The sequence below is a fragment of the Falco biarmicus genome, chromosome 1 (genome assembly GCF_023638135.1).
Source record: "Falco biarmicus isolate bFalBia1 chromosome 1, bFalBia1.pri, whole genome shotgun sequence".
Lineage (NCBI taxonomy): Eukaryota > Metazoa > Chordata > Aves > Falconiformes > Falconidae > Falco > Falco biarmicus.
In genome coordinates, this window is record NC_079288.1 from 72,851,056 (window position 1) to 72,864,020 (window position 12,965).

At 43.6% G+C, this 12,965-nt stretch overlaps 1 protein-coding gene across 1 annotated transcript; it reads right to left on the reverse strand.

Moving 5' to 3' along the window:
• Positions 1 to 4,895: 4,895 nt before the first annotated feature.
• Positions 4,896 to 7,080, reverse strand: LOC130153111 (uncharacterized). Its single transcript, XM_056347566.1, has 2 exons — positions 6,794 to 7,080; positions 4,896 to 6,193 (listed from the first exon to the last, which is right to left on the reverse strand). The coding sequence occupies exons 1-2, from the start codon at positions 6,993 to 6,995 to the stop codon at positions 5,277 to 5,279; spliced, it is 1,119 nt and encodes a 372-aa protein (XP_056203541.1). The 5' UTR covers positions 6,996 to 7,080; the 3' UTR covers positions 4,896 to 5,276.
• Positions 7,081 to 12,965: the final 5,885 nt, after the last annotated feature.

Below are 12,965 nucleotides of genomic sequence, written 5' to 3' on the forward strand. Positions count from 1 at the left end.
GAAACAGAACCAAGATGTTGAGGAAAAGGCAAGAGGAATTTTGTTTTTTACAAAAAAACAGCTTGTAGCTATAGCAGAGCTATGAGAAGACAGACTATCCTACAACCATCCTGTGGTTATAGCTTTTGGGACATGTATATAAAAGTGCAAAAGCCAGTTCTGCAAACTAATATAGAAGAGCTAGTATTAGAACATGCTAGAACATGAAACAATTTTAGCAACAAATTCCAGGCTTTACTCCTGGGCTCTAGAAAAAGCAGCATCTTACACTGCCATTTCACAGGGCTGCTCCTAATCCAATGGTATTAATGACTGAGATATGGTCAGGTCTGGACTCTGATAGGTAATTGATTTAATCTTGGTGGGAAGCTATACATAAGAAAAAAAAGCATAGGATGTGATACATGTTTATTCTCTTTCCCTTCTGCCAGTACTTCAAGGCAATGTAAGTAGCAAATAAGATACTGATGTGGTTAAGCAACATGTTGCTGTGAGTACACAGCCAGCTTCAGAAAATGAGATGGCAACACATTAGGACATGTCCTTGGAAGAGATGAGTCAATGAGCCAGTAGCAATCAGTGCATTTGGCACTACACTAATGCTTCCAGCCAAACTTGTATCACAACACATAAAACAGAGCATTCTTCACCTATCTTGTTAGAAAAAAAAATTGCTTTTCCTTCAGATATCTTAAAATAAGTTTATTTTTTATGCCTATGCAGATTCCAAGTTTGCAACATTAGCAATTACAAGCCACCTGAGATATAATTTACAAATATGAAATGAAACCTCTTCAGATGTTTCCCCTGCCACAGCAGGGTAACACAGTGCTGGCATGTTGTGCCCAGTGTGCTGCCATTACAGCTGTGACAGAATATCAGTGTCCTCCTTGCTATGGAGTAGAATGATCAAGTCTCTTCAACGTGTAAGTAAACATCACAACTGATGGATATATGTATCTAAGTAGAAGGAAGCAGTCAAGGAGACGAAAGACTTCTAGGTACCCAAAAGGAACTTTGGGGACATTTCAAGTCACAAATCAATTGAACTCCTCAATCTTTAAGGTCTTCTTTTGCTAGCTCGTTCCCATCCAAGTGCTGGTTGCAAACAAGAAAAAATTTTGGGATATGCAATTCTTTGCAATTCCAGATAGTGTCAAAAAGCCTCCTCAGCACTTTTTGTGGCACAATTAATTCTCTACATAATCACTGAAAAGAAAACCCTAAGACATTTAAAGGCATTTGTGTATTTATCCTTAACTTCTGGACTTGAGTCTTTGCTATCAAAGGACACAATGCTGCTTCATCAGACTAGCAGGGGATGCTTTCATTCTACAAGCAAGAAATACTCATGGATCCTGGTGCAAAACCTGATAAAGATGCGATGTAGTTACCCACTTCATTTCTAGTAGATATGAAGCTATTTCTTGCAGATTTCATCCACTTCAGGAACATGAACTCTGAAGTCAATTTCCAAAATGAAAATTTTAGCTGTGTAAGAATATAGGCTTTATACTTCATTATTCAGTACTATAGTAATTAATGGGTAACATTATCTCTGTCATTCTAAAGACTGTGTATTTGATATAAGCATCATAATCAGAATAGAATCAAAGGCATACCAACCAGGTGTACAAAGAAAGTTTTGGGGTTTATTAATAAAAAATACAACTAGTCACTTCCCCTTTACTCATGTAAACAGTCTAATTACAACTTCTACAATTTATAATTGTTGAATTTAAGTAAAGAGTTCAAGCTTCCATGCAGATAATTATTCACCAATATCTCCACATAACATAATGAATTCCCACAGCAGTGATCAGTAGTACAAGAGTAATTTAGCTCTTTCTGGAGTCCATATGCTTAGCCTTTCACCCTTAACATGACAAAAATGTGTGAAGTCATTAATTAACATCATAAGAAAAAATTGCAAGTTGAAATAATTCCCCATTTTGCTTCTTAAATACCCTTCTTATATCCTCTTCTGCTTCTCTTTAGGATCTTTAAAAGAGTTAAATGGAAAAACCTTGCAAATATTGTTAGAGATCACAATTTTCAGATACTGAACTGATGAAATATGAAACTCCTAACATTCAGGGAAAAACAGGTCTCATTTAATTCCCAGCTGTCCCAGTTTTATCACTTAAGAGGACACCTATAGCTCCAACAAGTAATTATAGATCAAACCCTGCATTTATAACCCTATTACATGAAAATATGTCAGCCTATCAAAACAGGGCTTTTTGAAGTAATTACCTCTGAAGGCTCTGCCTTAAAAACAAATTTATCTTCTTAATGCTTGGATGATAACTCAGTGAAGTTTTAACTACTTAATTCTTCATCATTTCTCCAGCTACTTCCTAGATGTTACTTCAAATTAGGGGGGGGTACAAGCCCAAAATCTCTGGCTACAGCTACAGAACACAGGTATAAATAAGAACAAAGTTAATTCTTCTGCTTCATGTATCACACAGACATAGAAATTACAGATAAGACAGATATCCGTATTCCCAGTATTGTAGAGCAATCTTCATGGCATGTATTTGCCAGATACCAGGTGCCCCAGAAGACAGACATACCTCTAAGCTTTTAAAAGAGCACATACATTAATGCAGCCATTCCTGCCTTACTAGAACATCCCATTTGCACTCTAAAAATATTTCCAAGGCTTTCCTGTTTCCCCATTTGGGAAACACTTTAGTGCTGAAATCAATTAAACGGGAGAGTCCTAGCAGCGAGTTAAAATGGTCAGGCACATCCACTGAGCTGGTTTTGTACCACATTCATTTTGCAAACTCCTGGGGCTGTAACAGTGGTGCAGCTACTTTGATCTACTTGTACAGAGGGCTAAAGATGGGCAGATCACTTATTGTCACAGGTAAAACAGACTCAACTTGGGGAAAATTAATTTTTTGCCAAATAAAATATTTGAGTACTGGGAAACAAAAATATGAACTGGGCAGTCCCTTAACCTCTTCCTACAGAGGTCCCCCACCACCAAAACCATGCTACACATACCCAATACAAACACCTTTCACAGCAAGGCAACAGACAGCACTAGAAGCTGGCATGCCTGCGTACAACGTAAGCCAGCAAGCAGAAGCATCACGTGCATGGGGGGTGGGGGGGGTGGGAGTGGTGGCAGCAAAAAATGCATAAAAGCTTCCACAGAGCACAAAGCAGCTCCTTATGCAGGTATGTTCCAAGTGTCTGTTCAGCCTAACCAGCAGCAGCAGCTAGTGGGCACCTCAGGATAAACTCCTGGGCAGATGCTGCATTTGCATCCCTTAGCTCTATTTAAACTTGATTCCATGCATGGGAACAGAAATTACTATACAAGCATTTCCAGCAAACAAAGCCACACAATCAAAAAGCTTTTAGCTGAACTGCAGTTACAAAGATCTCAGATACGGTCATAACCACAGAAGTCTCACTGCACTGTAGTTAATTCCCACAGTGAACACAATGTCACTCATAGTAAAGAGTAGCAGATTAGTGCTGCCCTACATAGACAGCGTTAAATTCTACCAATCAGAAGTCTCAGAAATCATGGCTAATTATCCACATGGAGATCAAGTGAGCATTAAATTTCAGGTTACACTTCTATAACCCATAGTTTTGTTAGAGACGCGCATAGGGCAGAGTAAGATACAAAGCTAGCCTGATCAGCAATCATCATGGTCCAGGTTTGGAGCAGTGCTGGTAGCTCACCACAGTTTCTGGCCAGGGGACCATCTGACACATCAACTGCCTTCCCAGTCCAGCCGTATGGTGAAAAGCATACTCCAACACATGCTATCCAAATACTATAAATGCTATAATTACAAAATTACAAGTACTCAAGCCATTGTATTCACAATTATGGTTGAAAACTCCTCAATTTTTAAAAAAATAACTTAAAATTCAGGCAAAAAGAGTAGGCTGAATTAAGGACAGCAAGTATCATATCCTAAGGAAATCATTAACTGTTAAATGAACCACGTGCTATTTCTGTTATTGAAAATACTGATTAGGCTAATTATGCTCAGAGGGAATTGGGTCTAGAGGATTAAGCAAAGTATTTTCAGAGGCAGAGTTTGCTGAGCAGGAAAGCTGCTGTCCCCTATTTAAGCAGTACAAGGATATTACTTTGAACATCTTACAATTATCGATAGAAATTGCAGAAAGCTCATCCTTTGGTGTCTGTTATTGGGCTAATAACGTAGCTTATATTTCCCTTTTCACCTTAGTGACATGTCAGTGCTAAAAGCGTGCACCTATGCAATCCAACTACCTCCTGTTTTACAATGATTACCACCTTAAAGTCTCAAGAGTCTTCCTTCAAAACTTCAGAGTCTGCTTGTCATTCATTGCTGTCAAAGCCAAGACTACAATTTCTTCTGGTAAAGAGCAACAATATTACTAGTAGGCAGAGACTGTTTTTAAAAAGTGATATGGAGAAATAGTGTGAAATGGGGACAATGGACATCGACTGTGATTGTATATGTCTGCCCAGGAATGTGGGTATGGTGACTAGTCATGGGTGCGGTGTCTGGTCACACAGGCACACAGCCTTGAGGAGACTCCTACAGTTTTGAGGAGACGCCTGCCCTTCTTCCTCTAACAAAAGGGGCTATTTTAAAAAAGAATGAGAAAAGGATGAGAGATATTCCAATGCTATCTAGAGGGAGGGAGTGCTAAGTCTCCTTGCTGGAGAAGATCGGATGGCCACAAGAACTTGAATCACCTACAAACCTGCAAGACCACCACATTCCAGGCAAAGGACTGATAAACTAATTAACATACGAAGCAAGAGTAAGCGGCTTTAGGTAACGAATATGTATAGGCGTTAATTGAATATTCATTTGTTTTATTGTATAAATGTGAGATGGTTCCTCACTTCAGGCATGCACGCTTGTGGAGGAGCGATCCCCCGTGCCATCTGCGCACAATAAACATACCTACTTTATAACTTTCGAGTTATAGAGTCTAATTCTGCACGTCAAAAGGAAACGTATACTCACACTATACAAGATAAAACTGTCTGCAGACTTGCTCTGTCAAGACAAGACAGACAAGGTCCATGCACAGCAGGTTTGACACCCCACCACCAACACTACAAACAGCACAAGCAGCTACTGTGAGTGACCTTCACAGATCACCCCACTTCGAGGTAGAAAATTCATTACAGGCATTATACTAAATTACTGTCAAAGACTAGAAACTACACTATTAAAAGCCAGCTCTACAGAAAGAAGGTAATTCATTAGCTTCCATTTCACCGTTGGCCTCCATGGCTATGATCTCTCTGGCATCACACAGGGCCATCTTGCTAGGCGAGTGACATCTTCCCTGGGATACCCACAGCGTGCAGCAGTGGCAGCAGTCCCCAGCCAGAAGGAATGCACACCATATTGCTCTGGGCATAACCCCAGCAGCCGCAGGGCACATCGGAGAATGGTCAGGAACTCCCTCTTCGTTACAGTAGTGTTATCAGAGTGCATAAAGAGTGGCCCTTCCAGCTGTGAACGAACTATCACGTAGCGATGGAGGGCCAGAACAGGGCACACCCACGGCTCTCCAGACAGCCCAAGGCTGATGAGTTGTCTCTCCTGAGCCACAGGAGAGTTACACAGGCAAAACACCACTCTCCTCTCCATCAGCTGGAGATCACTCAGGTACAGCAGCTCAGGCTGCAGTACATTATGGTGCTTTGCCACCATCTCACCTATCCGAAGTGCCCCAAAAAAAGCTACAGTAAATAATGCACGAAACAGTAAGCATTCATAAGGAGTTATGCATACAGACTCCAGAGCTCCTAAGAGAGATCGCAACACCTCAATTGTTACAGGCAAGTATTTATCCCTTAGGATGCCCACTTGACATTTCAACCCTACCACCATACAACGGGTTACAGCGTCTTCCAGAGGATCAGGGTTACCAGTCAGTTTTGATAAGTAAGACAGTGCTGCCACATACATGAGTGTCTTTGAGGATGAACGATGAGATTCTACAGCCAAAAAGTCTCTAACTTGCTCCTTTGGAATTGGCCAGGCTGCAGGCATTCTCATGCTTTTCCTAAAGAGAAGGAATTTCTTCAGTCCTTCCAGGTAAGCTTGCCAAAGCCTACTATCTCCTGAGCTCTCCAACAACGACAACGTCTTCAGCGGCCAAGGTCCCAAGGAATGTTTCTGAGGACAACTAAACTCCCTTCCTACAAGACAGTTCACATGTTAGCTCATGCTGACAAGGGACACAAGCATGTCACTTAAGCAGCAATAAAAATAGCATTCTTCAGTGCAATACACCCCTAGACAATGCTCTGCTAGTTTATCTGATTAAAGACAAATTCACACAAAGCTACACCCAGAGCTGTTAAGACCAAAGACATTTTTCAAATGGGAAACTACAAGCAACATACCAGGCCCATTTCAGGCACTAGATCTGGCAACACTCTGGGAACGTACAGGTTTGTGGAGTAGCAATTGACAAGAGAAGCAAAAAGCATTTTTAAAACCAAGCCTTCCTGGTATGGCTTACAGAAATAGCAACTGCAAAGGGCACACTCCAGCCAGAAGGCACTGTATTTCCAAGCCTAGGAAGGGAAATTCTTTCGAGGCCTCCTTCCAAAAGCACATGAACTCGGGCAAAACCAGGGAAAGGCTGCCCAGCAAGAGCCACAGCAGGTCGCTGGTGGCTGATTTTGCCCCCCACCCAGAACCAGAGGCCAGCCCCCATCCACGGCGGGGCAGGTGCTGAGCCACCACCACCGGGTGTCCTGGGAACCTCGCCACAGAGCACGGGCCGCACTTACCAGCCACCGCCACGCCGTCCTCCCAGGAGCTGCGGGGCTGCGCCACCGCCTCGGTCCCCCACGCTGCTCCTCGGCCACGATGCAGGCAGGTGGCTGCCTGCGCAGAAAGGCCCAGCTCCAGCCACTCCATACCCGGCTCCCGGGCCAGCAGCAGCATCATTTCCCAGAAGGGGGCGGCCGCAGCTGGGGCACCGCGGGACATAGCGGAACCAACGAAGGCCAGCCGCTGTCCCCCCACGGCCCTTTTATAGCCGCGGAGCCGCTCGCAGCGCCCCCCTCCGATTGGGCACTCGGAGTAGCTCGGAGCGCTGCCATTGGTTGCCCGCCCAACGCGTTGGCCCTGGCCTTGCCCAGCGCGGCAGGTGTGGCGGCGGGCGTTGGCGGGGCCGGAACCCGCGGGCCGCCTGCAGGGCCGGGGGCGTGCGGGTGCGCCTCACCCCAGTCCCGCCCAAGCCTGAAACAATGGGCGGACTGGTAAGGTTAAAAGGTGTCTAAGGTTACCTACCTGTGCTCCTGGGGGCTCCGGAAGGCCTCCTGCAGAGAACAGCTGGCTGCAGCTGACTCAGCTCTGAATTACTCCCCGGCCATCCTTCGCCATTAATTACAGCTGGCCCACCCAGGTGATTTGTGCACAGTTTAATGTGATGGCTGCCCCTTCCACCGCAGCCACCCCTGCTGAATCCCAAGGCAAAACAAAGCAGCCAGGCTCCATAGCTGGCAGCCTGAGCTTCAGCTTGCTGTTTTCCTGCGCGCCCTCACCTCCTTTGGTGCCGTCATCTCCAGAATGGCAGATCAGCCTGATCCTCTTCAAGATCCTGTTACTTTTCCCATGATAATGATATAGTGAAAAACCTAGAACTCTGCTGCAGACAGAAGCTACATAGATAACAGAAACATTAACATCTGAGAAAGAGCAAAGTGCAGGAGCTTAGCACTTAGCCCTGAGAAGGGACAATTAGTACTGATGTAGATGAGCTCAACAAAAATGTAAATAAGGAGCCTTCTGACGAGGATGTGCTAACTGCTAAAAGAAAATAAACCAGGGTAAAATAATTGTGGTAGTAGGAGATCAGCGACCTCCTACTCAAATGGCCCCCACCCCGAAGAAGGTGGATCCCCCATATGGGGATCATGCTGATATAGATCAAAACCAGCCCAGTGGACATGTATTACCTTGGCATGTTTAGAGTGGACAATAAGGAAGGACTAATCGTTTGCTAGCAGATGTTTTAAGATAACAGAAACTAAATAACAAAGACTGCTAATGAATGCAAAGATAAACAAGAACTTCAGGTAACTGCAAGAAGGTGAAAAGTACATCTTGAAGAGGCGCTAGAGGGAGAAGATTCTGAATGTTCAGAAACCTTATGTATATACATGACTTTGTATAATAAATATTGGACTGTTTGTTGAAACAGTGTGCAAACTAGGAGGAGGGATCCCCCTTGCACCTGGTGCCGCAATAATCATACCTGCTTTATAACTCTCCTCGAGCCGTAGAGTTCGATTCTGCGTGTCAATATCCAGGTTGAAACTTGGGGCTGGCCCTTCAAATGGTAACTAGTCTCCTGTAACTATTGAAGTGTTAAGATCTCTCCCTGGGACTTGGAGTCTCCTGTCGCTCTCCTCAGGGTGTGTATGGCGCCGTGTAGTGTTTACCACAGCCTGTTCTGGTGCCCTCTTTAGAGAAGAGTTGGTGGCAAATCACCAAAACACAGCACAGCCAGAGCTTCTGTGCTCGAGTGACCTCCAGCTGACTGAAGGGAGCGCAAACCTTTGTATGTATCTCATATAGGCCAAGAGACGTATTTGATCCAACCGAGGTTATGTGGAGAGATGTGGGTATGTCCTGCTGAAGCTCTCCATGTCTATGTGGCAGCGTGGCCGCAGGGAGAGGGCCCTCTGTGCGCTCGGATAGCATGGCAGTGATGAAGAGGGAGTTCCAGACTGCCTTCCACTATGCTCTTGGCCTTGCTGGACTTCCTCCAAACCAGTACGGTGTTCATTCGTACTGGCTGGGGAGCTGTAACAGCAGTATCTCATGGATATTCTGATGAAGCTGTTAACAGAACAGCAAGGTGCTGATGAAGATCCTGAAAAAGACATGGTTCCATCTTTCTGTTGGGCTTCCATAGTAAGGGGTATCTTCTACAATGCAGAAATCTTACACTTTATACAGACTAAATTTTCAGTGCTCTGTAAAGTTTCAAAGAAGGGGAGTAACTGGTACAAAGTGACTTTTCTCACCAGTGATGGTTTTGAGACTGTTGTGACTTGTGGGTCAGTGTGCATGCTATTCAGCATGGCTGTTCTAATTGTGTTTTGACCTTGTATAATCTTACATTAAACTGCATTTTCTTTCTCTAGTCTTTCTGTAACACCCTGGTCAAAGGCTATTCATCAGTGGTGACAAGATGATAAAGCATGTATCCTTTCTACTGTCTAGTGTAATGAGAAGTAAAGCTAGCTGATGGTTGGTGACTGGAAGCTGTGAGGTTGGAGGGAGCGTAGCTGCTAACTGAATATGACACGAGCAAGGAAGCCGACCCTGTTGTCCAAGTTGGAGTTCCATAGCAGCTGTTGCTGTAGTTTATCTCCTCACCTGTAAAAACCTTCACCTTAACAATTCTTAGGATCCTTTGCTAAATCCCCCTTGAAAGGATGTTTCCAACCCAGATACTGACCAAAACCAGCCTTTAATTGAAATGTGGCTAACACATCAAAGATGACACTGATCAGTTCAAATGATCCTTTGAAGCAGAGAACAACGTAAGTTCACTAACACAAACAACCCTCATTCTGTAATTGGAGCACTTGTTAAAGAAAGACGCTTAATACAGATTAAATAACTAGTATCTGAGAAGCAGGATCATAAGAAGGTTGAGTGTCACCTTTACAGTAATAGCATCCCCTGTAGTGCATCACATCAGCATGCTCAGGAGCTACCTAGGTGACAACTAGGTATACAGAAAACAGCACCATACTACACTTTCAGTACCCAATCTAGTTTCCAAGAGGATCTTTAGTTACATAAATGTCTTGCTCTGCTCTCTGTGCAGAGCACACTGCAAAGACAGAGCTATGATAGTCAACAACAATCTGTTAATTCCCTGGCATACATTTGGTAGCTCCCCTTCTACAGCTTTACTACAAGCTGTTGCAGAATTAGCACACTGTGATGCTGACGCTGAGTCCCAGTCATCTTGCATGTATTGATGAATGTGAAGTGGTATGTCAGAGTGGCTAGAACTCTCTCTGTGACTGCAGGGTAGTTGGTTTAGTTAAAATATCCACATGAAGAGTGTGCCAGAGGAAGCAGAGGTCTTAGGCTGAGTGATGAGAGACAGAAGGAAGAGTTTGACTCACCAGCTTTGGTTATTGAGGAAAGCCAGGGAGAGGACATGCCTCAGGAGTGAGGGGAAAGACTGGTTTGTTGTGAGAATGCAAGGAGGGTTCTCTGGGTCACAAATGTTTTAGTCAAGAGGGAAAACAGATTTGTTAGGGAAGGAGAAGCAGGATTCTGCTTTGTGCATGATGGTAGGGATGGAACTGACTGCACAGGCCCAAGTGTTTGCAGGCATGACTGCTCAGCCTTATGCTGTGTAATCACACATGGAGTCCTGGATTGCTCTTTCATCCTGAAACTCAGGGCTGGCATGCAGCAATGACAGGTTGGAGGACCTGTTTGACTGTCCTTTGTGCTACCAGAAAAGTACTGATGTACATCACAGAAGCATAGCAGGCTGCATTAACCAAGACAGCAGGGGGAACAGCAACCTTGAGACTGTCCTTGGGTGTGTAGTTCTTTCCATTCCTACCCACCAGGTCTCTGTTAAAATCCACATGTGAAGTGATAATCTTTTCAAGGCTGTGAGGAGAGTGCTTTTAGCTACCACGATGGTAAATGCTCTCATTTTACTGCTCCTCATTTTCTGAAATGGAAGGGGATACTGGCCTGTCTTAGATAGAAACCAGGGTATTCATGGTAGTAACGGTCATGGCTTCACACTAAGAATCTCACAAGATAGAAATGTGCTGTTTCTCCATATTGATGCAGTTACAGCTCACCTAAGAGATGGGATGAGAAAGGATGTAAAGCACATTCTAGTCAACTCAAAGTCAGGAAAGCCTCTCTGGGTGTTCCCAGTGATGATGTCCATTGATGCCAAGCAAGCAGGGAAGAATGGTGTGGGGGAAGAACTCATAAAAATCAGCTGAATGCTGCTGTGCAGAGCAGCTGTCCCACAATGGTTCCTCATCAGCTCTGTAAGCAGTTCCAAATGTCAATGGTTACTTTTGTTCCAACAGGGAAAAGAGCTCCTGAACAAATGCTTAACGCTGTGCTGTACCTACATGTTCACAAGTGTTTTCCCAGCTGGATGAATGAATACATGGAACGAATATGTTCCCTCTCTGTGCTGTCTCCTTCACCTAGCACATTTTGCTTGGTTAAACCTGAAGCAAATATAGAAACAAACATAGATTAAAAATAATAAGATTAACTTTATCTTGCAGATCTACAAAGGCCAAGTTAGAAAATGGCATATGTTGGTTCTGCTGCCAGAAAGTTTTCATCAAATTGGGTCCTAAAAACACCTCTGTGAAGTAGTATTCCTGGGGCGATCTTCTTGAAGTGCAACCACCCATAGCTTTAATTGCTGTGTATCCTGCGGCTCGGTTACTGCAGCAACAACTCCTGGATAACAAAGCCAGGCAAGGGAAAGGAAATTACATTAACTTAACTGATGCAGTGTTAAAACTTCCCAGGAGCTTTCCCTGCTGGATTGCTAAGCATTGTGCACATCACAGGGGCGAAGCTTTGCATTACAGTGTAAAACATTCTGTAATCCATTGGGCACAACAGCACTAAAATGCAGCCACTTCCTAATGAAGGGAAATCAACTGAGAACTTAAACATACAAATTTAACCTTGTTTTACCCTAGCAATGTGCCAAGATACATGCAGATAGATCCTTTACCGATAGATACTTGTTCCGTTTTTATTCAGGCTCAGTCTTTTATCAGTGTGGCAAAATCATGTAAGCATGATCCTCAAAAAGTCAAGGTAAACTAATGCAAAGACTAAGGTAGCACAGAAACTCCTTATGAAAATCAAGCCTTAGACACCATATCCTACAACTTTGGACTTGGAGATCCCAAACCTTAAAATTATTAAAGTTTGTGTTATTTCACATATGCATTCTGTATTAAGTATTTATAAAGATATCTAACACTCATTAGCAAAAATTCCAACAGTTTTATGTAGGCTGGACCCCAATATCCAGTACAAGCTACTTGTTTAGAATTACCAAGCTCTTTATTTCCTGGCACGTTGCCCTCTTTCCTTCAGAAACTCAGATTTACTCTAAGATTAGGTCAATTTGGAACCAAGTCTTGCATCTCAGCTTGGCTTTCACGACAGCATCTGTAGCATTAGCTGCTTGGTCACTTCATGGCACACACCCTCCTCTCACCCCCAGTTACTTCATGGTACACACCATGTCTCCATGCTACAGGCATGTTGTTACAGCTTGTTTGTTACTAACCTTTGGAATTAAAACCTTTAGGTGGTTAAACAGCAAAAATCATAGAAGATTTTACTGAAAATGCACCGTTGCTGGTCATGCAATAGAATAAACCAGGACATGTAATACTAGTGACCGGTATACCCTGTGTGCAATGCCTGAGGGAAATTTAACAGTAAGGTGAACTTCCACAAGCATGGGAAGAACAGAGGCAATGCGTATTGCCTGTGTAGCTCCAGCAAGCCACTTAAGCATCTTGGTCCTGTTACAGTATCTCCTCCAAGTCTGAATATATGGATGTAGCTATCTTTCTGCCACTGAGGTCACATCACTGTCAGGGCATTTTCTGTTGGCTTTTTTTTTTTTTTTTTTAAATAAAGACACTATTTATTCAGTGGCTATTTAAGTTTTAGCCCTCAGCTTATCCCTGATTTTTTCATGTCTGGACATGAAACAATTGCCAAAAGCTAGTTCTTCAAAAAGTGTTTCTGGCCCTCACCATGTAATTCACAAAGTGGGTTCTGCAAGTGCCCACACTGCACCCTTTTGGCATACTTTGACACCTTCACAGAAGCCCACCCACCTACTACAAACCAAAATGTTAAAAGGTGTTCAGGAGACACATCCACCGTTGCCTGAGAGCTGCT

Excerpts from the sequence above, each read along its gene's own strand:
- LOC130153111 (XM_056347566.1), bottom strand. The coding sequence starts at position 6,995 with ATGTCCCGCGGTGCCCCAGCTGCGGCCGCCCCCTTCTGGGAAATGATG. Across the intron at positions 6,194-6,793 it reads GGACGGCGTGGCGGTGGCTG|GAAGGGAGTTTAGTTGTCCT; the intron begins GTAAGTGCGGCC and ends ACTGTCTTGTAG.